This window comes from Bufo bufo, chromosome 1 (genome assembly GCF_905171765.1).
Source record: "Bufo bufo chromosome 1, aBufBuf1.1, whole genome shotgun sequence".
Classification (NCBI taxonomy): Eukaryota; Metazoa; Chordata; class Amphibia; order Anura; family Bufonidae; genus Bufo; species Bufo bufo.
The window spans coordinates 439,981,116-440,007,706 of record NC_053389.1 but is presented as its reverse complement, the minus strand read 5'-3'; the positions used below and the strand labels follow the sequence as shown (position 1 = coordinate 440,007,706).

General features: G+C 45.4%; 1 protein-coding gene across 1 annotated transcript in view; it reads left to right on the top strand.

The window, feature by feature from the left end:
• The window catches only part of LOC120978841 (sodium-coupled monocarboxylate transporter 1-like), a 98,622-nt gene that overhangs the window by 39,211 nt on the left and 32,820 nt on the right, over positions 1 to 26,591 (top strand). The window contains 3 exon segments of the mRNA XM_040407218.1: positions 3,311 to 3,440; positions 14,284 to 14,372; positions 19,224 to 19,336. Coding sequence (XP_040263152.1) covers positions 3,311 to 3,440; positions 14,284 to 14,372; positions 19,224 to 19,336 — 332 coding nt within the window.

Genomic DNA, 26,591 nt, shown 5'->3' with positions numbered 1-26,591 from the left:
CTGCTCAGAAGGGGCTGACAGCGACTGAGACCACTGCGCACCAGAATGAGACCGCTGCACTGTCCCGGGACTGAGTATGACAGGAAGGAGAGATCTCTCCTCTCTCTCTAAGACGCCTGTCAATACGAACAGCCTGAGACATAGCAGAGTCCAAGGAGATAGGCCTCTCATGAAAGGAAAATGCATCTTTCAATCCCTCTGAAAGACCATGGCAAAATTGACTTCGGACTGCAGCATCATTCCAACTAGTATCAGCTGCCCATCTCCGAAATTCTGAGCAGTATATCTCTGCGGATTGTTTACCCTGGCATAACAGACGTAGTCTAGACTCAGCCAGGCGTCCCTTGTGCAGTTCTTTTTACATCATATTTCTGCATGCACCATCGTCTCCTTATCTATAGAGTCCGCCCCAGGAGGTGTCCACTATCTGGCTATACCCCCATTACTGGCTGACGTATCTAGTCAGGCTGGTCTCTAGGGATGAAGGGTTTATCTTATACCTATCCCTAGTACTTTTTCCCTCATCTCCCCTGATGAATTGCCTTTTAATATGGTTTTCTAGGCAGTGAAACATGCGTGTAGGGAGTTCTTTTTAGATCCCTTAGGGACATATAGTTTATTTTTTTTAGGGGACAGGTTCCGGACGGGGTCGCCCTTGTAAGGACGAGTGTACTGTGGTGAGGCTGCTACCTATATCTAGTATTAGGGTCACTCATCTCAGCCAGCCACAGGGCCTTAACAGGGACCCTGCACACATGTGCATCACTGCCTGACATTAATTTTTTCAATCTTTACATTGATTTGAAGAAACCTCAATCGTAGGCTTGACGGTGGTGAACGATCCATATCCTGTTCCGCGGTACCGGTAGGACAAATGGTTACTGGTGCCGCCGTGCACTATTTCAGTGTATTTTTTTGTCATTTTCATTTGGGATAGACACCTAGGTTACCCCTAGGGTCCATTTACCATTTCTATCCCAAGGTTTGTCTTTTGCACACTTAATTTAGAAAAATATTTTATCTGCATTATTAATAAATGTTATATTTTAGATTACCCACTTTCTGATTAATGCCTTTACTCTTGGTAATCTGGAGCGCCAATCTCACATTGGTGTGACCTCCTATATCAGTACACTTAGCTGACTAGACTCAGCCAGAGCAATACGATCCGGATCATCATATATCTGACCCAGGGCTAAAAAGATTTCATCCACTGAACGGAGGGGCCGTGCCCCCTCCGGCAGCGAAAAGGCCCAGGACTGAGCGTTACCCCTGAGCAGCGATATAATGATCCCCACCCTCCGTTCCTCATCACCAGAGGAATGGGGAAGAAGGCAAAAATGGAGTTTGCAAGCCTCTCTAAAACGCACAAAATTCTCACTACCCCCCGGAGAACGTATCCGGAGTGAGATCTTAGGCTCAGAACAAACTCCATGAACGCAAGCTGAACCGGTCACTTGAAACTGAGAAAAAGTCTTACGGAGATCAGCTACCTCCAATAAAAGACCCTGAAAGTGTTCAGCCAAAAGTGAAACCGGATCCATGCTTGAGACGGTTTTGGGCGGCTTATAATGTCACAGATGGTGTACAGGAAACAAGACAAAGCAAAAGAATCTATGACTCACTGGATCCAAAACTAAGGAACAAAAGGGAGACCCCTGCATAAGACCTGTCACTCTCCCTGACTGCTCAGCCTATGCGAACACCCCAAAGGTGGATGGTCGCATATCCACGTACCTCGACTATCTACCACCTGAACACCCTACAATAGTGAGGGGACACGACCACCGGCTCCCTACACTAGACACGGAGGGAGTCAGGGTCAACTGAGATCCAGCAAACAGAAAATCACAAATAAAAGTACAGCACTTATCTTTGTAGAAGACTAGGCAATAGGAACAGCATGCACACACACTCCAGGAAGTTGTATAAGCCGCACACTATTGCATTATGGGGAGGAATTTAAAGGGATGCAATCAGTCCAAACACATGACAGCTGAGAGAGGCTAACGAGATGAGGAACTGAAAACCAAAACAAAGAAAACTCAAGGAGGAGGTTCTGAAAGGCTTCTGTCAGAGCTTCTCAGCTGTCTGGTTGTGACACATAGCTACTGAGTTATTCAACAAAATGTATCTGTATAGCGCCACCTGCTGTTTGTTTTTTCTTGAAATGGCCGCACATGCTCAGTTTCATCCTTCAACTGCCTCCTGATGTGTGATAAGAAGAGCTGAGACACGCCCCCTGAGCTGCAGCAGAAAAGACACGCCCCCTGAGCAGTCAGATTGAAATAAATCTAGCAGAGCAATGAATGGGGAGATCTCTGGATCCATGTGAGGTACAGGGCTGATCATAGCTTTTTTTAGAAAGAGATTGTCATGTACTGTATGACCTCTAATTCTCTTTTTTTTAATTTTTCATGGATAACCACTTTAAGGACCGGGCCACAACTTTTAAATTTTTTTGTTCACATAGCCATATGTGGGTTTATTTTTTGCGCGACAAGTTATATTTTTTAATGGCAACATTTAATTTACCATACCTTGTACTGGAAAACAGGGGAAAAAAAGAGAAAAAAAACACAATTCCATCAAGGTTTTTGATATTACAGTGTTCACTATGCGCAAAAAATGACATGACATCCCCAGCAAAAATGCATACAATAGAGGATGCCTGCAGTGGACCATAAGTACCACAATGGACATCCTACACAGGATAGCAAATGTGTGGATGTGATAAACAGTAAAAATAATATAACAAAAACAAAGACAGATGTACGCAGCGTGCACCTGTCTTTGTTTTTGTTAAAGTGGTCCTGGTCAAAAAATCTAAAAGTGGCCCTAAGTTGTAGAGGAGTCCATATTGACAGAAGGCAGGGCAACACAAGTAGTCAGGGCCAACACAAAGCTACAAGTAGGCAGACACAACAGAAGTAGGCAGGGTCAGCAATACTAAAGTGCAGCATAAAATATAACCCCAGCAAAACCAAATACCACAGTGCAAATACTGCCCTGTCACCATACAGGATGGTGATACAGTTGAATTCAGGAGGGCTCCTGTGACTGCTGACCAGGTGCATAAGTAACTGATGCTTCTAGCATTAATTAATGGCCAGCAGCTGTGAGGCAGGCTCAGGTGCCCCCAAGCATAGGCCCCAACGGGAAGTTTCCCTGTAGGTTATATGACCAGTCTGCTCCTTTGTGAGCCCCCAATAGGGACAGGGACTGAGTGAGGATAATCTCTATAAAGTGATGTGGAATATGTTATTGCTATATAAATGAATAAAATAATAATAGTATTATATTTTATTAGGTCCCTGTATGTGAATCTATTAGGACTCTGGGCTATTCTTTCCTGTGCGGTACTTTGTGGACTAGCTATGTATTCTATATATAAGGACTGTGACCCTTGGACTGCCAAATTTGTATCAGCCCCTGACCAGGTAAGAACAAATACTCTAACAAAAGGGCCAAACATCTACTTTTTAAGGTAATTTATTATAAAAACATTTAATTATTATATCTAATATATAATAATCCGTAACATCGCATTTACAATCACGAAATTTTGCACACAGGTACATCAGGTGTCCGGGAAGGTTTTAGACCGGATCTCAGCTCTCAAGCACGTACCGTTCCTGAGATATTATCAAAAAATGCATAAGCCAATATAAGCCTGGTCACATGACCCTTATCAGCCAATAGAAGCTCGCGGGCCATTAGTCTCCACGTACACACAGTTTTACACCAGGTTTCCATAACTACCCCTCCATTTTTCTTCACTGCTGTAGGTCAGCTTTAAAGGAAATCTGTCACCAGGATAATTACTATTGAAGTAAAGCCATAGCCTAATAGCACTTAGTACCTTATTTCTACATGTGCCTTTGTTTCAGCAATAGATGTTTTCAGTTTTCAAAAATCTAGTTTATTTGGTATGCAAATAAGCCAGTAAGGTGCCCAGAGGGGCATCATTCTTGCAGGAAGGAGCCCAGGCACGCCTCCTGCCACAATGTGGCAAGAGTAACGCCCCTTTCGGCACCTTACTGGCTCATTTGCATACCAAATAAACTGGATTTTTAGAAGATAGTAAACATCTATTGCTGAAACAAAGGTACATCTAGAAATAAGGTACTAAGTGCTATTAGGCCATGGCTTTACTTCAATAGCGATTATCCTGGTGACAGATTTCCTTTAAAGGGGCAGGGCGCTGTGGATGACACTGTTAAGGGCGCGGAGTGCTTTGGAGGTCACAGTTCAGGGGACAGGTAGGGTGGCCATTCAGGCCGCCCTCAAAAGAAGGGCTTAAAAGCCCCGCCCCCAGGTCCCGCTAAGCCACGACCCTCCCACTCCGCAGTCGACGGAAAAAATGAAGATAAAAATCAACATCTGTCAGCTGCAGGGGTGGGAGAGTGGGTGACTTTATCTCTGCAGCTCACACTCAGACAGGACAGTGCTGCTGTCTGAGAGTGAGCTGTTCAAAAGGACATCCCTGTGTCCGTCCAGGCCCTGCGCCGGACGGAGGACAGGGAGTTTCGAAGCCAGACTGTCGGGCCTAAAACCGGACCTCTGGCCACCCAGGGGCAGGCTGCTGTGGAGGTCACAATTAAGGGCACAGTCTGCTATGGAGGTCAGTGTTAAGGGGCAGATTGCTGTACAGTCCACTTTTAAAGGGCTGGGGTGTTGTGGAAATCACTGTTAAGGATACTGTGTACTGTGGAGGTCACTAATAAAGGGGCGCCGGTGTGGAAGTCACTGTTAAAGGAGAGGGCGCTGTGGATGTTACTGTTAAGGGGGCAGGCACAGGAATGGTGGAGGTCACAGTTAAGGGGACTGTAACCTATGGTCAGTGTTAAGGGGCGGATGCTGTAGAGGTCACTGTTAAGGGGGCGGGCCCCTGTGGAGGTCACTGTCAAGGGGGGTGGGGTGCTGTGGAACTTACTGTTAAAGCGGCAGGCTGCTGTGAAGGTCAAAGTTAAGGGGGTGGGCTGCTGTGGAAGTCCCATTTTTAGGAGATGCAGCACTGTGGGGGCTCAGTGTTAAGGGGTGGGGGCTGCAGAGGTTACTGTTAAGGGGGCGGGGGTACTGTAGATGTCACTGTTATAGTGGATACTGTCGATATCTTTTTACGACACACACAAACATTAAATGAAATAGATGAAATATACCCGTGCAAAGCCGGATCCTTCAGCTAGTTATATTATATTATTAAAAACTTGTTTTTTTTTAGGAAATGGTCGCAACATAACAAAATGTATAAAAGGTGAAATGGTATGAAGGGTTACGATATATATATATATTTGTGGTCGGGGCTACCTGTGAACGAATCGGGGAAGCATGCCTAACCCCGGACCCTACACTGGCTGACTTGTGCCTGGAGCCAGGTACGCGGGTAGGCCTAAAAGGGGGCATACCCTGATGAGGACAACAGAGAAAAGGGGTGGGAGGGTGGGGCGTGCCAGGGTGAGGGAGCCGGTGAATAAATGGGGCAGACGCCCCTCCCACAAATGCAGGCTGAACCTCAGCCTTCCTAATTTGTGGTCGGGGCTACCTGTGAACGAATCGGGGAAGCATACCTAACCCCGGACCCTACACTGCTGACTTGTGCCTGGAGCCAGGTACGTGGGTAGGCCTAAAAGGGGGCAAAAAGGAAGCGAGGAGACCAGGATTAAGGTGAACCACCTCAATCATAATCAGAGAGCGAGAGTACGAGAGCCCGCGAAATTTCAACGTGGGGATTCGGAATGTACCTCACGCCAACGCCCCATTTTCCTGATGACATGTGCAGGAACCTTATTCCTAGAAGCTACCGAAGCGGCCTCAATACGAAACGAATGACCGGAAATGACTGGAGGATTATAACCTAGGCCCAAGGCCAGGGCGCGGATGTGTGAAATGAATTGGGCAGAAGTGAGAGGTACATTGTGGTGAGGCAACAAAGGCTATCGTGTGGCGTATCATGTATAAGGTACATGAGTTGCTTTAAGGACCTGAACCGGACACCAAGCATTGGAGGTTTTAAAGAATCTAACTTCAGTCGGAGGGCCAGACTGACTTGTTATTGTGAAGGCAACTTGACGATGAGAAGGTCATTGCACCAACCGGCTGCTGTTTTTGCAAGCTGCTGCGCCTAGAGGAACTGCAGGTAAGCTCGCCTGGCCTGAGGAAGCCATAAAAGCTGGGAAACATGGCAGCTTTGATAACCATACGGGTGAAGGGCCCAAAAGGTTACATCGAAGGGGGAGGACATGCATGCCTGAAGAATGAACGAAAAGGGAATGGTGCGGAATCGGACCAGCAGATTGGCAGATTACTGGGTGCATGTTTGACCAAGGAAGCTGAAAAAGGTAAACATGAGACCTGGAATCCCAAAACGCGAACAGGAGGAGCCGGGAATTGTGGCGGAAGACGACCGGTGGCGGACCTGCAAGAGGGATAGAACCTGGACTACCGAGTGTGTGTGTGGGGTGGCCCGGACGAAGGGAGACATGAACCTAAGCCTACCGTGACACTGAGGAAACAGAAAGGACGAGACAAAAAGTGTCCGTGCGAGGAGAAACAGTACGAGACCTGAGCGTGCAAGGCGGCTAGACAGCGAGATGAGACGGAACCTGAGCGTGCCAGGTGACTACATAGAAGATAAAACAAGCCTGAGTGTACCAGGTGACCAGATAGAGAGACAGGACAGAAAGTGAGACAGAGAGAGACGAAACAGAACCTGGGTGTGCCAGGTGGAGAGAAAACATGAAACAAAGCCTGAGCGTATTAGGTGAGACAGCGAGACGAGATGAAACCTGGGCGTACCAGGTGAACCGGCAGGGACATGAAACAAAGCCTGGGCGTACCAGGCGAACAGAGACGAAGCCTGGGCGTACCAGGCGAACAGAGACGAGACAAAGCCTGGGTGTACCAGGCGAACAGAGACGAGACAAAGCCTGGGCGTACTGGGCAGACAAACAGAATGACAAGACAAGACAGGGAGTGCCAGATAACAAAACGGAGAAACGAAAAAGGAACCTGTAGGTGCAGGGAGAACAAAGAAAAGACAAAGCCTGAGCGGAATCGTGGCCAGACAGTGTGACGATACGAAACCTGGGCGTACCAGGCAACAACGAGAAGACAAGCCCTGGGCGAACCAGGTGGCCGGACAACGTGACAAGACAATGGCGGAGCGTGCCAGGAGACCAAAACGTGAGCGTGTGAGATGACCGAAAAAACAAGACAAACCTGAGCGAATCAGGGGACCAGAAAGGTGACTAGGCGAAACCTGGGCAACCAGACAAAACAACGGACGAAGCCTGAGCGTAACAAGCGTCTATTGACGACATGAGCCTGAGCGTATCAGGCAACCTGATAACGTGGTGAGACAAAGACTGAGCGGCGTGACAGAGGACCAGAGAGTGTAGCAAGAAGGACGTGCCAGGAGACTGTGGAAAGACATCAAGTGAGGGGAAAACAAAGATAGAAACCCCCCTTATTTTTATTTTTTTTGTAATAATTGAAACTAGACAAGTCGAGGGGTGATGAAAAACACTAAGTGAGATGAGGAGGAAAGAACGGAATGAGGAAGAGATGAAGGCTTAAAGAGAACCTGTCACCGGGATTTTGGGTATAGAGCTGAGGACATGGGTTGCTAGATGGCCGCTAGCATATCCGCAATACCCAGTCCCCATAGCTCTCCATGCTTTTTTATTTATTTTTTCATCAATTTTTTATTCCATGCTTTTATTGTGTAAAAAAACCGATTTGATACATATGCAAATTAACCTGAGATGAGTCCTGTATGTGAGATGAGTCAGGGACAGGACTCATCTCAGGTTAATTTGCATATGTATCAAATCGTTTTTTTTTACACAATAAAAGCACACAGAGCTATGGGGACTGGATATTGCGGATGTGCTAGCGGCCATCTAGCAACCCATGTCCTCAGCTCTATACACAAAATCCCGGTGACAGGTTCCCTTTAAAGGAAAACAAAACAGGCACATAAATAAAAATGCTTTTTTTTTTTTGTTTTTTTTTACTTAAAAAGACTCTAGGTGAAGCCAAGGTTAATAAGACCACCATGAAGCGCCGGGACGGCCCTGACCTTCAAACAATCTACCCTGGGGCAGGGCCAACCCTGTTTTTTTTATTTTATTTTATTTTAAATAGAAACTCTGTAAGCTGCAGAGCATCGCATATGGAAAAGGCACTGGTGTCCTGTGCGGTACAACTCACTCACCAGTGAAATCCGCAGACCGTCTCATGTGGCAGGACACCAGTGTAGCCTGCAGAGCAACTCACATGGGACCTGGCGCCTCTGTAAACTGCAGAGCATACATAAGCTCAGGACATTTGTGTAACAGAAACAGCAGCTGGCAGTGCCAATGGTGACATCCATCAAAAACAAAAATAACACCCATTTTACCCCTGCCCATGCTACGGCCGACCAGCAAGAGCCTCCGGTGGGAGACCTGCAGTGTGGCGCAGGAAGCGGCAGAGGGCGCCCACGAGCGTGCCCCTGCCGGTTGCCAGGCCGGCTGCAGTAGGGGCGAGCACGTCAGTGCACTCCACGGTGGAACACACGCTACGAGCGGAGGCACGAACCCCAGCAGAGAGAAGTAGGTAGTGAGGGGGCCGCAGGTAGCGCGACCAAGCCCAAGGGGTAAGTGGTGGGGAAAAAAACGCAGAGGGGGGGAACCGGCCACTTACCCCTGATGAACGGCATGTACTGGCGGCAGAAAGACAGCGGCGATAGCCGGAATAGCTATAGAGGGAGACGAAGAGGCTGCTCCTCCAACCCCGGAAGCATGAGAGAGACGTGTGCCAGGGTGAGGGAGCTGGTGAATAAATGGGGCAGACGCCCCTCCCACAAATGCAGGCTGAACCTCAGCCTTCCTAATATATATAAAATATATTTATTTTGTTATGTTGCGACCTTGTACTAAAAAAAAAATTACGTTTTTCTCCATCAAACAGAATTAATTTTAGAAATTTTTGCAAAAAGGAAAAACAAAAATTTTGCATGGATATACAGTTGCAAGAAAAAGTATGTGAACCCTTTGGAATGATATGGATTTCTGCACAAATTGGTCATAAAATGTGATCTGATCTTCATCTAAGTCACAACAATAGACAATCACAGTCTGCTTAAACTAATAACACACAAAGAATTCAATGTTACCATGTTTTTATTGAACACACCATGTAAACATTCACAGTGCAGGTGGAAAATGTATGTGAACCCTCTGATTTAATAACTGGTTGAACCTCCTTTGGCAGCAATAACTTCAACCAAACGTTTATTGTAGTTGCAGATCAGACATGCACAATGTTCAGGAGTAATTCTTGACCATTCCTCTGTACAGAACTGTTTCAGTTCAGCAATATTCTTGGGATGTCTGGTGTGAATGGCTTTCTTGAAGTCATGCCACAGCATCTGAATTGGGTTGAGGTCAGGACTCTGACTGGGCCACTCCAAAAGGCGTATTTTCTTCTGATTTACTTCTATGCTTTGGGTCGTTATCCTGTTGCAACACCCATCTTCTGTTGAGCTTCAGCTGATGGACAGATGGCCTTAAGTTCTCCTGCAACATGTCTTGATAAACTTGGGAATTCATTTTTCCTTCGATGATAGCAATCCGTCCAGGCCCTGACGCAGCAAAGCAGCCCCAAACCATGATGCCCCCACCACCATACTTCACAGTTGGGATGAGGTTTTGATGTTGGTGTGCTGTGTCTCTTTTTCTCCACACATATAGTGTTGTGTGTTTCTTCCAAACAACTCAACTTTGGTTTCATCTGTCCACAGAATATTTTGCCAGTACTGCTGTGGAACATCCAGGTGCTCTTGTGCAAACTGTAAACGTGCAGCAATGTTTTTTTTGGACAGCAGTGGCTTCCTCTGTGGTATGCTCCCATGAAATCCATTCTTGCTTAGTGTTTTACGTATAGTAGATTCGCTAACAGGGATGTTAGCATATGCCAGAGACTTTTGTAAGTCTTTAGCTGACACTCTAGGATTCTTCTTCACCTCATTGAGCAGTCTGCGCTGTGCTCTTGCAGTCATCTATTTACAGGATGGTTACTCCTAGGGAGAGTAGCAGTAGTGCTGAACTTTCTCCATTTATAGACAATTTGTCTTACCGTGGACTGATGAACACCAAGGCTTTTGGAGATACTTTTATAACCCTTTCCAGCTTTATGCAAGTCAACAATTCTTAATCATAGGTCTTCTGAGAGCTCTTTTGTGCGAGGCATCATTCACATAAGGCAATGCTTCTTGTGAAAAGCAAACCCAGAACTGGTGTGTGTTTTTTATAGGGCAGGGCAGCTGTAACCAACACCTCCAATCTCATCTCATTGATTGGACTCCAGTTGGCTGACACCTCACTTCAATTAGCTCTTGGAGATGTCATTAGTCTAGGGGTTCACATACTTTTTCCACCTGCACTGTGAATGTTTGCATGGTGTGTTCAATAAAAACATGGTAACATTTAATTCTTTGTGTGTTATTAGTTTAAGCATATTGTGATTGTCTATTGTGACTTAAATGAAGATCAGATCACATTTTATAACCAATTTGTGCAGAAATCCATATCATTCCAAAGGGTTCACATACTTTTTCTTGCAACTGTAAGTAATCAGATCCTTTGCTATTGCACTTGCAATTTAGTTCTGCAGGCCACTCATTTCTCTTCATAATCTTTTGGTTGTTTCATTACCTTGGTTGGAGTCCACCTATGTAAAATTCAGTTCACTGGACATGATTTGGAAAGACACACCGTTGTCTATATAAGGTCTGACAGCTGACAATGCATATCAAAACAAAAACAAAGCCATGAGGAGGAAATAACTACCTGTAGAGCTCAGGGACAGGATTGTGTGAAAATTTCTGCTGCACTCAATGTTCCCTAGAGACGTTTAGAACAACCAGGACTTTTCCTAGAGCTGGCTGCCCCACTGCCTGCATAATCTGGGGGCGAAGGGTCTTGGTATGAGAGATGACCAAGAACAAAATGGTCACTTTGGAGGCGCTCCAAAGATCCTGTGGACAAATTAGAGAAACTGACAGAAGGTCAACCACCACTGCAGCACTCCATCAATCTGGCCTTTTTTTGTTTTGCAGAGCCGCTCCTCAGAGCCGCTCCTCAGTAAAAAACACTAGAGATTCTAAGACTGTGAGAAACAAGAGTGTCTTGTCTGATTAAACCAAGATTGTACGTTTTGGCCTCAATTCTAAGCTGGGGCATAGCTATAGGTGAAGCAGATTCTTTTGGGACCTACCTGAGAAGGAGCCTATCCAAGAGGAGGACTAAAATATTTTATTGTCAGGGCCTACTCAACAGTATTATACAATGACTTTATATACAGTATATATGTGCAGGAAACAAACTGAGCGGCTGCCTGGCCTAGTCTGAAAGAGCGATTTTGACTAGTCTCAGGAGTGGGGTTTGCACGGGAGTAAGGGGGTGCAAAGAAGTCGCTGGTTTTTAAAACAATTTCTGTGGGGCCCAGTCATTTATAGTTACGCTACTGATTCTAAGCATAATTTCTGGAGGAAACCAGGCACTGCTTGTCACCTGCCTAATACCATCCCTACATTGAGGCATAGTGATGGCAGCATCTGGCTTTGGGGTTGATTTTCAGCAGATAGGGCAGGGAGATTGGTCAACGTTGAGGAAAAGCTGAATAGCACAAAAAGAGATATTCTTATGAAAAGCTGATCCAGAGTGCTCTTGACTGGACCAAGGGTTCACCTACTAACAAAACAATGACTCTAAGCACACAGCCAAGACAACACAGGAGTGGATTGTGGACAACTCTGTGAATGTCATGAATGGCCCAGTCAGAGCCCTGACTTGAACCCACTCGAACATCTCTGGAGAGACCTGAAACAGGCTGTTCACCGATGGTACCCAACCACCATGACACAGCTTGAGAGAATCCTCAGAGAAGAATGGAAGAAATTCCCCAAATCCAGGTGTGCAAACCTTTTGGCATCATACCCAAGAAGATTGGAGGCTTTAATCACTGCCAAAGGTGCTTCAACTGAGTGAAGGGTCTGAATATTATTGTCAATGCAGTATTTTAGTTTTTCCTTTTCAATAAATTAGGAAAGATTTCTAACATTCTGTTTTCATGTTTTCAATATTGGGTATTAACGGCAGAATGATGGGGGAAACTTGAATTTTTTTATTTTTTTTAACAAAAAGGCTGCCTGCCACATAACAAAATCTGAAAAATGTGATAGGGTCTGAAGGTCTGAATACTTTTTGAATGTTTAGTATATATGACATGGATCTTCACTTCAGGCGAGCTACCAAGTTGCTCCCTCTTAGACAAGTCCCGGTGCAGTTGTCAACTGACCCATGGGGGCCAGAGACTTCAGTGCAAAGTACCAAAAGAACAGACAATACTCATAGTCAGAAAAACAGGCAGAGTTTCTGCATATCCGTAAAACAAGTCTGAGGGTCAATTCGATAAAAAGAGAGAAGTCAGGGCAGGGAGCAGAGGGTCAGAGTCAGTAAACAGGCAGAGTTCGGTACATGGGCAAACAGAAAAGCATACCTTCACTAGGACTAGCAAGCTAGAATACCTTAATTTCAGGCACCTTCCTCCTGGGAAAGGTGCCTTGAATGCACATAGGTAGCCAGCCTTTCCCCAAAACAAATTAGAGCACACCCACTGGCCCTTTAAGATTCAGCAGGAGCATGCCACATGCCCTTAGGTAAAAGAAAGAGGGGTTGGCACCAGGAGCAGGACACAGCCTGCATGAAGAGCATATAGGACACCAGTACATGCACCCAGCAGCAAGAGAAGGAGAAATGCATCTGGGCCATTGGGAAGAAGAGGAAGTAGCCTGGTAAGTGGTGCAGGGCCCATGCTCCCATGGAGGAGTGGAACAGCAGCAGGCAAAGATCGCCAACATAAGATTAACACTTCTATTTTTTAAAGCATTCTTATTTTGCAGCATTTTTTCACACTTGCCTAAAACATTTGCATGGTAGTATACGTTATATACAGTATATACACTCACCTAAAGAATTATTAGGAACACCTGTTCTATTTCTCATTAATGCAATTATCTAGTCAACCAATCACATGGCAGTTGCTTCAATGCATTTAGGGGTGTTGTCCTGGTCAAGACAATCTCCTGAACTCCAAACTGAATGTCAGAATGGGAAAGAAAGGTGATTTAAGCAATTTTGAGCGTGGCATGGTTGTTGGTGCCAGACGGGCCGGTCTGAGTATTTCACAATCTGCTCAGTTACTGGGATTTTCACGCACAACCATTTCTAGGGTTTACAAAGAATGGTGTGAAAAGGGAAAAACATCCAGTATGCGGCAGTCCTGTGGGCAAAAATGCCTTGTGGATGCTAGAGGTCAGAGGAGAATGGGCCGACTGATTCAAGCTGATAGAAGAGCAACGTTGACTAAAATAACCACTCGTTACAACCAAGGTATGCAGCAAAGCATTTGTGAAGCCACAACACGCACAACCTTGAGGCGGATGGGCTACAACAGCAGAAGACTCCACCGGGTACCACTCATCTCCACTACAAATAGGAAAAAGAGGCTACAATTTGCAGAAGCTCACCAAAATTAGACTGTTGAAGACTGGAAAAATGTTGCCTGGTCTGATGAGTCTCGATTTCTGTTTAGACATTCAAATGGTAGAGTCCGAATTTGGCGTAAACAGAATGAGAACATGTATCCATCCTCTGATGGCTACTTCCAGCAGGATAATGCACCATGTCACAAAGCTCGAATCATTTCAAATTGGTTTCTTGAACATGACATTGAGTTCACTGTACTAAAATGGCCCCCACAGTCACCAGATCTCAACCCAATAGAGCATCTTTGGGATGTGGTGGAACGGGAGCTTCGTGCCCTGGATGTGCATCCCTCAAATCTCCATCAACTGCAAGATGCTATCCTATCAATATGGGCCAACATTTCTAAAGAATGCTATCAGCACCTTGTTGAATCAATGCCACGTAGAATTAAGGCAGTTCTGAAGGCAAAAGGGGGTCCAACACCGTATTAGTATGGTGTTCCTAATAATTCTTTAGGTGAGTGTATATGTATATATATATATATATATATATATATATATATATATATATATATGGGAATTTGCCTCTTTTTTTTTCATTTTCTGGAACTGTATTTTAAAAACCTGAAACCTTTTTAAAAGCACTTTCATATGCACAAAGCTTTGCGAAATCTATTATTATTATTATTATTATAATATATACTCTAGGGTGTACATAATACTAGATGTATTATTTTGTTCACCCTTAGCTGATGCCTTATCTAGTTCTTGACATTTTGCGTGATTATCCTGGACTTCCTGGATTGTTTGTGGCTTGTGCCTACAGTGGAACCTTAAGGTAAAACATGTTCCTTTTCATCACCTTTTTATTCATGCTATATTGCAAAATGGTCCAGAATGGGCAGTGGTTATGTTATCTCTGTCTTCCACTCTTACCTCCTTTTTTACAACATTTCCCTTTTTCCGGATCTACCAAGGCTTGCAGACTCTTGCATTTGGCACTGAGAAACACCAAATGGCACATCTGTAATTGACAAATTCACAACTTACTGTTAAATTGATTCTTAAATCTGGAATCTCTTGCCAGCTAAGAAAGAACTGATATGCCAGCTTCAAAATTTTGGGGGTCATTTATGATTAGATACAGTCATGTCCATAAATATTAGGACATCGACACAATTCTAACATTTTTGGCTCTATACACCACCACAATGGATTTGAAATGAAACGAACAATATGTGCTTTAACTGCAGACTGTCAGCTTTAATTTGGGGGTATTTACATCCAAATCAGGTGAACGATGTAGGAATTACAACAGTTTGCATATGTGCCTCCCACTTGTTAAGGGACCAAAAGTAATGGGACAATTGGTTTCTCATCTGTTCCATGGCCAGGTGTGTGTTATTCCCTCATTATCCCAATTACAATGAGCAGATAAAAGTTCCAGAGTTCATTTCAAGTGTGCTATTTGCATTTGGAATCTGTTGCTTTCCACTCTCAAGATGAGATCCAAAGAGCTGTCACTATCAGTGAAGCAAGCCATCATTAGGCTGAAAAAACAAAACAAACCCATCAGAGAGATAGCAAAAATATTAGGCGTGGCTAAAACAACTGTTTGGAACATTCTTAAAAAGAAAGAACGCACTGGTGAGCTCAGCAACATCAGAAGACCAAGGAAAACAACTGTGGTGGATGACAGAATAATTCTTTCCCTGGTGAAGAAAACACCCTTCACAACAGTTGGCCAGATCAAGAACACTCTCCAGGAGGTAGGTGTATGTGTGTCAAAGTCAACAATCAAGAGAAGACTTCACCAGAGTGAATACAGAGGGTTCACCACAAGATGTGAGCCTCAAAAACAGGAAGGCCAGATTAGAGTTTGCCAAACAACATAAAAAAAAAGCCTTCACAGTTCTGGAACAACATCCTATGGACAGATGAGACCAAGATCAACTTGTACCATAGTGATGGGAAGAGAAGAGTATGGAGAAGGAAAGGAACTGCTCATGATCCTAAGCATACCACCTCATCAGTGAAGCATGGTGGTGGTAGTGTCATGGCGTGGGCATGTATGGCTGCCAATGGAACTGGTTCTCTTGTATTTATTGATGATGTGACTGCTGACAAAAGCAGCAGGATGAATTCTGAAATGTTTCTGGCAATATTATCTGCTCATATTCAGCCAAATGCTTCAGAACTCATTGGACGGTGCTTCACAGTGCAGATGGGCAATGACCCAAAGCATACTGCAAAAACAACCAAAGAGTTTTTTAAGGGAAAGAAGTGGGATGTTATGCAATGGCCAAGTCAATCACCTGACGTGAATCCGACTGAGCATGCATTTCAGTTGCTGAAGACAAAACTGAAGGGAAAATGCCCCAAGAACAAGCAGGAACTAAAGACAGTTGCAGTAGAGGCCTGCAGAGCATCACCAGGGATGAAACCCAGCGTCTGGTGATGTCTATGCATTCCAGACTTCAGGCTGTAATTGACTGCAAAGGATTAAAAAGTGAAAGTTTGATTTATGATTATTATTATGTCCCATTACTTTTAGTCCCTTAACAAGTGGGAGGCACATATGCAAACTGTTGTAATTCCTACACCGTTCACCTGATTTGGATGTAAATACCCTCAAATTAAAGCTGAAAGTCTGCACTTAAAGCACATCTTGTTCGTTTAATTTCAAATCCATTGTGGTGGTGTATAGAGCCAAAAATTTTAGAATTGTGTCGATGTCCCAATATTTATGGACATGACTGTATATCTGTTGCAAATTTGGCTGCAAAGGGGATTTGTGGCTGAATCTGCGACTTCCTCCCCATCCACGCTGTGTACGCCAGTTCTAGAAAAAAGGGCCGTGGTGCGGGTGGGGAAGGGGGCAGGTCAGTTTTAGGCCTCCTGCACAGGAACGTATTTTTTTGCGGTCCGCAAAAACGGGTCCCGTTTTTCCGTGATCCGTGACCGTTTTTTCGTCCGTGGGTCTTCCTTGATTTTTGGAGGATACACGGACATGAAAAAAAAGTCGTTTTGGTGTCCGCCTGGCCGTGCGGAGCCAAACGGATCTGTCCTGAATCACAATGCAAGTCAATGGGGACGGATCCGTTTGACGTTGACACAATATGGTGCAATTTCAAACGGATCCGTCCCCCATTGACTTTCAATGTAAAGTCAGGAGTTAATATACCATCGGATCGGAGTTTTCTCCAATCCGATGGTATATTTTAACTTGAAGCGTCCCCATCACCATGGGAACGCCTCTATGTTAGAATATACCGTCGGATTTGAGTTACATCGTGAAACTCAAATCCGAGAGTATATTCTAACACAGAGGCGTTCCCATGGTGATGGGGACGCTTCAGGTTAGAATATACTGAAAGAACTGTGTACATGACTGCCACCTGCTGCCTGGCAGGTGCTGCCAGGCAGCAGGGGGCAGCCCCCCCCCTGTAGTTAACACATTAGTGGCCAGTGGGCCCCCCCCCTGTAGTTAACACATTGGTGGCCAGTGCGGCCGCCCCCCCTCCCTCCCTTGTAGTTAACACATTAGTGGCCAGTGGCCCCCCCCCTGTAGTTAACACATTGGTGGCTAGTGCGGCCGGCCCCCCCCTCCCCTGTAGTTAACTCGTTGGTGGCCAGTGGGCCCCCCTCCCTCCCCTGTAGTTAACTCGTTGGTGGCCAGTGGGCCCTCTCCCCTCCCTCCCCCCTAGTTAACTCGTTGGTGGCCAGTGGGCCCTCTCCCCTCCCCCCCCCTCCTAACTAAAATCTCCCCCCCTATCATTGGTGGCAGCGGAGAGTACCGATCGGAGTCCCAGTTTAATCGCTGGGGCTCCGATCGGTAACCATGGCAACCAGGACGCTACTGCTGTCCCGGTTGCCATGGTTACTTAGCAATTTGTAGAACCATTATACTTACCTGCGAGCTGCGATCTCTGCGTCCGGCCGGGAGCTCCTCCTACTGGTAAGTGACATGACCTGTCACTTACCAGTAGGAGGAGCTCCCGACCGGACGCAGAGATCGCAGCTCGCAGGTAAGTATAATGGTTCTACAAATTGCTAAGTAACCATGGCAACCGAGACTGCAGTAGCGTCCTGGTTGCCATGGTTACCGATCGGAGCCCCAGCGATTAAACTGGGACTCCGATCGGTACACTCCGCTGCCACCAATGATAGGGGGGGAGATTTGAATTAGGAGGGGGAGGGAGGGGAGAAGGCCCACTGGCCACCAATGAGTTAACTACGGGGGAGGGAGGGGGGCCGGCCGCACTGGCCACCAATGAGTTAACTACAGGGGAGGGAGGGGGGCCCACTGGCCACCAACGAGTTAACTACAGGGGAGGGAGGGGGGCCCACTGGCCACCAACGAGTTAACTACAGGGGAGGGAGGGGGGCCCACTGGCCACCAACGAGTTAACTACAGGGGAGGGGGGGGCCGGCCGCACTGGCCACCAATGTGTTAACTACAGGGGGGGCACTGGCCACTAATGTGTTAACTACAAGGGAGGGGGGGGGGGCGGCCGCACTGGCCACCAATGTGTTAACTACAGGGGGGGGGGGCCCACTGGCCACTAATGTGTTAACTACAGGGGGGGGCTGCCCCCTGCTGCCTGGCAGGTGCTGCCAGGCAGCAGTCATGTACACAGTTCTTTTAGTATATTTAGTATATTCTAACCTGAAGCGTCCCCATCACGCCTCTGTGTTAGAATATACTGTCGGTTCTGAGTTTTCACGAAGTGAAAACTCAGCTATGAAAAAGCTTTTATGCAGACGGATCTTCGGATCCATCTGTATAAAAAGTAACCTACGGCCACGGATCACGGACACGGATGCCAATCTTGTGTGAATCCGTGTTCTTTCACGGACCCATTGATTTAAATGGGTCCGTGAACCGTTGGCCGTGAAAAAAATAGGACAGGTCATATTTTTTTCACGGCCAGGAAACACGGATCACGGATGCGGCTGCAAAACGGTGCATTTTCCGTTTTTTCCACGGACCCATTGAAAGTCAATGGGTCCGCGAAAAAAAACGGAAAACGGCACAACGGCCATGGGTGCACACAACGGTCGTGTGCAGGAGGCCTTAGGCTGTTTTCAGCGTAGAAAATTATCTAAATCTACGCCAGCAAGGGAGCTGGTGTAGATTTTAGCTGGTTGTAGGTGCTCATAAGTTATGTAGAGGCCCCATTTGTGTTTGGGACATGAACAATATGTAAATATGTTGTTGGAGGGGGATTTGCACCAGTATTCCTATATTTTTCTGTTAATTTTTTTATATGGCATTTCAATCATGATATCTCTAGATCCCTGTAGGTTTATACTACTATCAGGGGCGGATTGGTCATAGACCTTACAGGGAAATTTCCTGGTGGGCCGATGCCCAGGTGGCTGCCTGGGCCCTCCTCACAGCCAACTAGTGGAAGTTTTTGGAGATGTTTTTTGTTCTGCTGGGACTATTTTATGAAGGACTGTGGTATTTGTGCACAATATGCTACTGCTGGCCAGACCTTCCTTACATCAATTTGGACCCGACTACAAAACGGGCCAATTTTTGTATTTTTCCAGGGCCACTTTAAGTTCCCAGTCTGCCTCTGACTACTATACTATAGGTAGTATAAGATAGCCACATACAGCCTACACTATACTATAAAAGGGAAATTTGAAAACTAAGGACACTATTAATTATGTTTTCCAGCACTGTGTCATCCAGTATTAATGCTTTGGCAGCTGTTACAGTAGAAGACCTTGTTAAACCTTATTTCCCATCTCTCAGCGAGACCAAACTGTCATGGATTTCCAAAGGAACAAGTAAGATAAGACCTGACATAATATCAATATATATCAGTATATACTTTACATAAATATACAGTATATCATTCCTCAGAGATACCCGGGCCTGCCAGAAAGTCCAAAGCAAATTTTTTGATTCAATCATAGTTCTGCCTTATTGATTTTGTACTAATACATTTCCTACATATATGCATTTAAGGGGTTTTCTAGGACTTTAATATTGATGACCTATCAATGTGAGACTGGGGGTGTCTGACTCCTGAGAGTTTACTGTGCATCTTAACCAGACACCACAAGACCACAGCTCCGTACAATGTGACGTGGCTGTGCCTGGTTACTGCAGTGCGACTCCCACAGGAGGATCGGTCATCAAATATTAAAGTCCTAGAAAGCCCCTTCAAGGTGTTCAAGATGTGTTTTTATTAGTGAACACCTGTAATAAGGTTGACAATTCCCATACCCTCTATTACAAGATATCATATGCTCTTTTCCACCATTATAATATTCTGTTGCTATTGCTTACTGTTGACCCTATTACAATGGAAATATCATCCATGCTGAACTCTTCTGATATAGGATATGCTACCTTAGCTGTATGTGACCTGCAATTGTGTGGCACGTATGACGGGCCACATTTTTGTAAATTTATGATGTTCCTTACTTCACTGTGAGATGCTAGGGAGTTATTCATTAAATATTTGCACTGCTGTGGGTTTAATGCCCACAGAGGTCATGTTCAGGATGTATTTAGAGGGTGCTGAGATCACAGGTAACCAGTGATTTGGGAGTGACGTCACTAAGTCATATACCTTCAAGCAGGTGTCACGGCTGAGAGTGGGGGAAACCCTCAGCTGTGCGGTGTCAATAATAAAGGGTAGCTGCTGGGCCAGGACAGGAAACAGGGAGCAGGTCACCTCCTATAGCGTCCCTAAATCTGACCCTGACTCCTAGCTGTATGAACCAACCCTGATGGTAGGAGGGCTCATACTCCGGAACCTAGGGTCCCTACTAGCCCTCAGGATATCCCTGGAACTAGGAGCAGGGTAAGACGACCTGTTCCTCCTATCCATGGATGAACAGGAGTCTCACTGGCCAAGCTGCAAGGAATGGGGAACATATACAGCAGATGGCAATGGCAGGTAGTGAAACTAGTACAATACCTACCTGCCACAGACACACAGACTGGAACCCGTGCACAAGTGCTAATGTCCACACCAAACACAAAAGGACACAGCACACACACAAAGCACACAGGAACCCAGAAACCATAAGCTGCAAATAAACATAGAGACACAAAAACACAAATGCAATAGCACTCTGCAACCAGCACTCCGCCCTGCCTCCATGCTGGATGCTGAATGAGGCATTGGTGTACATTTTGGCCAAAGCGTAATAAGCCACTCACCACGTCAAGGTCGCCTCTAGGAGTGGTTCCTAACACTAGTTCCTACCTGTTTATGGGCCATGATAGCCACACAAAGTCCAGGAAGTGCAGGTACAGCAAGCAAGCCAAGCACACTCTGCTTTTAACCCCGTCCGGTGCCATTACAGCTTTCATCGGATCCAGGGATGCAAGTACCAACATGCATGCTGAGCCCACTATATACTTCTGGAGCCAAATGGCTACTGGTAGGTGCTTTATAAGCAGACTCAGTTTTATACTGACTTTAAAACCAGCCTCCAGGGCAGGCTAACTGGTCAGGTGTGCATGACTGCATGGAGAGCGCCACGCCTCCAATATATACTACAAAGAAAAAATGTGGGGGATTCAATCAGCACAACCCTGTATGCAGGTGCACATCGCTATGGCAAAATACATATACAAACTCAAAAACACAAATGCATAGAGACACCACTAGACATATAATAAGATAAGCATATCTATGTCTAAACATTACTTATGACCACAAGGGTGGCCCACACTGGGCAGATGGTATATGAGACCAGGAGGATGACTCCGGCAAACACCATGGCTGGAGTACCTCTCAGCTACTGGCATCCAGCAGGAGCTAAATAGCCCAAGTAGCCACACCCACACACAGACACACCCAGTGTTCACTCACTAGGAATGGAATTAACCCTTCCAACACCAGGCAAGGGAAGAAAGCCACTAAAAGGGGAAGTGTACACACAAACATCACACTCCACCTGTTACCGCCGACAACGGCATGCGAGGCAACCATGTCCTGGGAAACAGCCAGAAGGCCGAGACACTGCCAACACATGCACACAACACCACACGTTGCCACGGGCAACCGCAAGTGAAGGAAAGTGTCACAAAACACACCATAGGCCGTGACACTCCCACCCCTCAAAGCCCCCCCACCAAAAAAAAGGGGGAAACTAGTGAGGGACCCAAAACAGGGAAGGGAGACGGGAAAAAGGTAGCAGAATCAGTGTCAGCGCATGCGAGTCTCCTCAGGACTGCTGCCAGCCCCTGGAGCAACACACAGGAACCAGGAGCCGACTGACAGCCTCTGGACCAACACACAGGAACCAGAGACCAGCAAATAAACAGCCCGGAGAGACCGCACTGACACTGCGTCCACTCTCCAGTCACGTTCCCACTCCAGTCGCTGCCAACAGCCACTTTAAACCAGCACACCGCCGGAACACCAACGGAATGCTGTCAGCAGACGACCAGGGATAGGAACATGGAGAGGGACAAGGGATCACCAACACGGACACAGAAGGCAAGGTGGCGGTGAATAAGCCACCAACCGCGCCGTTAACGATGAACCCCAAAACGCTCTCCCTCCGGAAAACGCGCATGTATGCCGAACCAGCTGGCAATACATGCTGCACCCTCTTTCGAAGGTCACCCAGCAAGAAGCTCTTGTGGTCATACTGTCACGGCTGAGGGTGGGGGAAACCCTCAGTCGTGCAGTGTCAATAATAAAGGGTAGCTGCTGGGACAGGACAGGAAACAGGGAGCAGGTCACCTCCTATAGCGTCCCTAAATCGGACCCTGACTCCTAGCTGTATGAACCAACCCTGATGGTAGGAGGGCTCATACTCCGGAAACTAGGGTCCCTACTAGCCCTCAGGATATCCCTGGAACTAGGAGCAGGGTAAGACGACCTGTTCCTCCTAGGCACGGATGAACAGGAGTCTCACTGGCCAAGCTGCAAGGAATGGGGAACATATACAGCAGATGGCAATGGCAGGTAGTGAAACTAGTACAACACCTACCTGCCACAGACACACAGACGGGAACCCGTGCACAAGTGCTAATGTCCACACCAAACACAAAAGGACACAGCACACACACAAAGCACACAGGAACCCAGAAACCATAAGCTGCAAATAAACATAGAGACACCACTAGACATATAATAATTAAGCACATCTATGTCTAAACATTACTTATGACCACAAGGGTGGCCCACACTGGGCAGATGGTATATGAGACCAGGAGGATGACTCCAGCAAACACCATGGCTGGAGTACCCCTCAGCTACTGGCATCCAGCAGGAGCTAAATAGCCCAAGTAGCCACACCCACACACAGACACACCCAGTGTTCACTCACTAGGAAGGGAATTAACCCTTCCAACACCAGGCAAGGGAAGAAAGCCACTAAAAGGGGAAGTGTACACACAAACATCACACTCCACCTGTTACCGCCGACAACGGCATGCGAGGCAACCATGTCCTGGGAAACAGCCAGAAGGCCGAGACACTGCCACCACATGCACACAACACCACACGTTGCCACGGGCAACCGCAAGTGAAGGAAAGTGTCACAAAACACACCATAGGCCGTGACAGCAGGATGTCAATGGATGATGCATTCAGGTGGGATTTGAACCTCACTGTTTATTATGCAAATGCACTGTATGCAGTTAGGAACCACCTGCAAGTGTTGGCTATGAAGGGGTTAATGCCAGATATGCGGCCATGCTGGACTGAGTGTAAGTTGAGTGTAGGGGGTCACGCTTATGGTGTCCTGATGATATAGAGCACGTTTCTGCTAGATTATAAATAGAGATGACCAACAGGACCTCTTGGTGAGGCGCAGGAAGGCAGCCAAGAGAGTGTTGGGAGATGCTAGGAGAAAGAGAGCCAGCTTAAACTACAAGCTACTTAACTTGCAAGTAGAGGTGAGTGGTGCTTTCAAATTAGGACATAACTTTAGAGGGTCAGCCGATCATCTGCAGAAGCACGGAGGGTAGCCTGGAACAGGGATAGCTAACTTTCCACCAATCCACCTGGAGATTGCAAAAAAGCACCCAAAGGACTCTGATGAAACAAAGATTTAAAGTTTTGGCCTCATTTTTAAGGAAACAAGGCACTTTCCAATACCATCCCTAAAGTGAAGCATGGTGGTGACATGCTGGTTGGAGCATCCAGCGGCTAGGACAGGGAGAGTGGTCAGGGTTGAGGGAAAGTTGAATGGAGAAAAGTATAAAGAAGAGATATTATTAATGAAAAGCTGATCCATCATTGCATTCTCATTTCTCTTGATCATCCTTGAGATATTTCTACACCTTTATTGGAGTCCACCTGTTGTTAATTCGGTTGATTGGACATGATTTGGAAAGACACATCCACTCTGTATAAGGTCTCACAGCTGGCGATTTATCAATGCATGAGCTCCAAAGATCCTGTGTGCAGATAGAAGAAACTTCCAGAAGTTCAACCATCACTCAGGCATTTCACCAATCTGTATTTTATGTCAGAGTGGCCTCTCCACAGTAAAAGACACATGAAACCCACCTGGAGATTGCAAAAAAGCACCCAAAGGACTCTGATGAAACAAAGATTGAAAGTTTTGGCCTTATTTTTAAGGAAACAAGGCACTTCCCAATACCATCACTGGTATTGGCTAGGACAGTGAAACTGGTCAGGGTTGAGGGAAAGCTGAATGGAGCAAAGTATAAAGAAGAGATATTATTAATGAAAAGTTGATCCAGAGTACCCTGGACCACAGACTATGCCAAAGACAGAGACAGAGGCCTCTCACCCAGTTAAGCCAGTATTCTCTACTCTGTACTGATGAGGGACAATCACCCCGAAACAGCTGTCTGCAGATGAGGTGCTGGCTTATTTAATATCCTTGTTATGTTCCAAGGCCTATTTAAAGGGTCGAACATTCGGAAATTAACATGGTATGGGAGGCTGCAAAGGCCTTTATTAGAGGGATTATTATAAAATACACAGCAATATATAAGAAAGGAAAAAGGAAAAAAAAATCTGGATTTAGAACAAGAGGTGAAAAAATATATAAAAAAAATACATTGAAAACCCCACAGAGAAAAACTACAAAGAGTGGACAGACAAAGTATCCAAATTGGAAGATGATTTGTTCTTATTGGCGGAACAACAAAAAGAAAACTATGTGAGGGATAACTACATCTACGCGCATATACCCGGTAAAAAGCTAGCGGCTCTGGTAGCAGCCCAGACAAAAAACAACAACTATATCCACTGTTTAGTGGATAAACTAGGTCATAAAACTGTTGAACAAACTGCCAAAATAGATTTGCTCAAGGAATATTTTGAGGATATATATAGTAGCAAGATAAATAAGAACTCGGCGCAAATACAACAGTTTTTAGATAAAATTACCATCACTACGTTAACCCTAGACCAAAGGGAAAGTCTGGAAGACCCCTAAACTCTGTAGAATTGGGAAAATGTTATCAAAGACCACTAAGAACAAGACCCCAGGAATAGGCAGCATTCCATTTGAAGTTTATGTCCAATATAAAGAAATATTAATTCCGAAATTGCTAGCAATGTGGACTGCCTCGAGGGAGTCCGGAAAACTGCCAGATTCCTTGAGAGAAGCTCTAGTTTCACTTATTTTAAAACCTGGAAAAGATCCAAGCCTCCCGGATTCATACCTCCCTATTTCGTTAATTAATACTGATAATAAAATACTAGCAAAGATTCTGGCAACTAGACTTAAGAGGGTAGTCCCGATGCTTGTCCATGAGGATCAGTCAGGATTTATGCCAGATAAAACTACAACGGACAATATAATGAGATATTTTGTGAACACCCAACTTGAACCCACAAACTGTGGTGAACGAATAATTGTAACCATAGACTCCTCAAAGGCATTTGATACTATAGAATGGCCCTTTTCAATTGCAACATTGAAGAAAATGGGGTTTGGCGATAACTTTGTCTCCTGGGTTAAGTTATTATACACCAAAATTTCCGCAAGGGTGATACTGAATGGAGAATATTCTGATAACATACACATTGGCAGAGGGGTTAGAAAGGTTTCCCCATCTCCCCTCTGCTATTCGCCTTAGCCATGGAGCCTCTAGCTGACATGATTAGGCAAGACAAAGAAATAACTTTATATGGAGATGACATTATGTTGTTTGTGGGATCCCATGGATCACTTACTAGGATTTTCCAGGTATTTGACTATTACAGTAAATATGCTGGACTTAATATAAACTGGTCTAAATCGGCCTGTATCCCGATCGATCCGCTGAACAATTTTATACCGGGGTCTTTGGAAATTAACAGGGCTAAAGAACCCGTTAAATATCTAGGGATTCAAATAACCCCAAATTCCAAGGACTACGTTCAATTGAATGTGGTCCCCAAAATACAGGAAATCAGGAAGAAAATAGATGTATGGAAAAGATTATATGTCTCGATGGCAGGTCGCATCTCATTGGTTAAAATGTGCTTACTACCTTCTTTGAACTATATTTTGTGGAATGCACCGGTAATAATCCCCAAAATAATAGCAAGTCTTCTAGCAGATTTGATATGGCGAGGCAAAAAAACAAGAATAAGAGCACATATAGACACCTTACTGTGGGATAACACTCACCTTATAGAATTAAAGTCAATTGAACAGAAAATCTGGTGGAAATACGGAATTTTTAAATTGGGCCAGGTATGGAAAGAGGGGGATATAATTCCATATCAAGAGCTCAAAAATGAGTACGGAATGGGTAATAAAGATCTGAGTTTTTTTTATCTACAATTGAAACAAGCTCTGCAAGCGACGTTAGGAAAAGGAATACAAATAGCTACCCTTCCACGACCATTAGCCAATATTTCCAAATTAACTGCAGGGGAAAAACTGGATTCTAAAATATATGAATGTCTGCTACATCAAAAAGCTAAAAAAAGAGCAGTTAATAGCTTGATGCATAAATGGCAAGATGTTTTAACCCCCCAACGGGAAGAGTTTTGAGAACTGGCTATACAGGTAAAAAATAGAGTTTCAAATAACTTCTCCCATAGAATTACTCTATTTAATATATTATACCGTCTATACTATTCCCTTAAGATTTTAA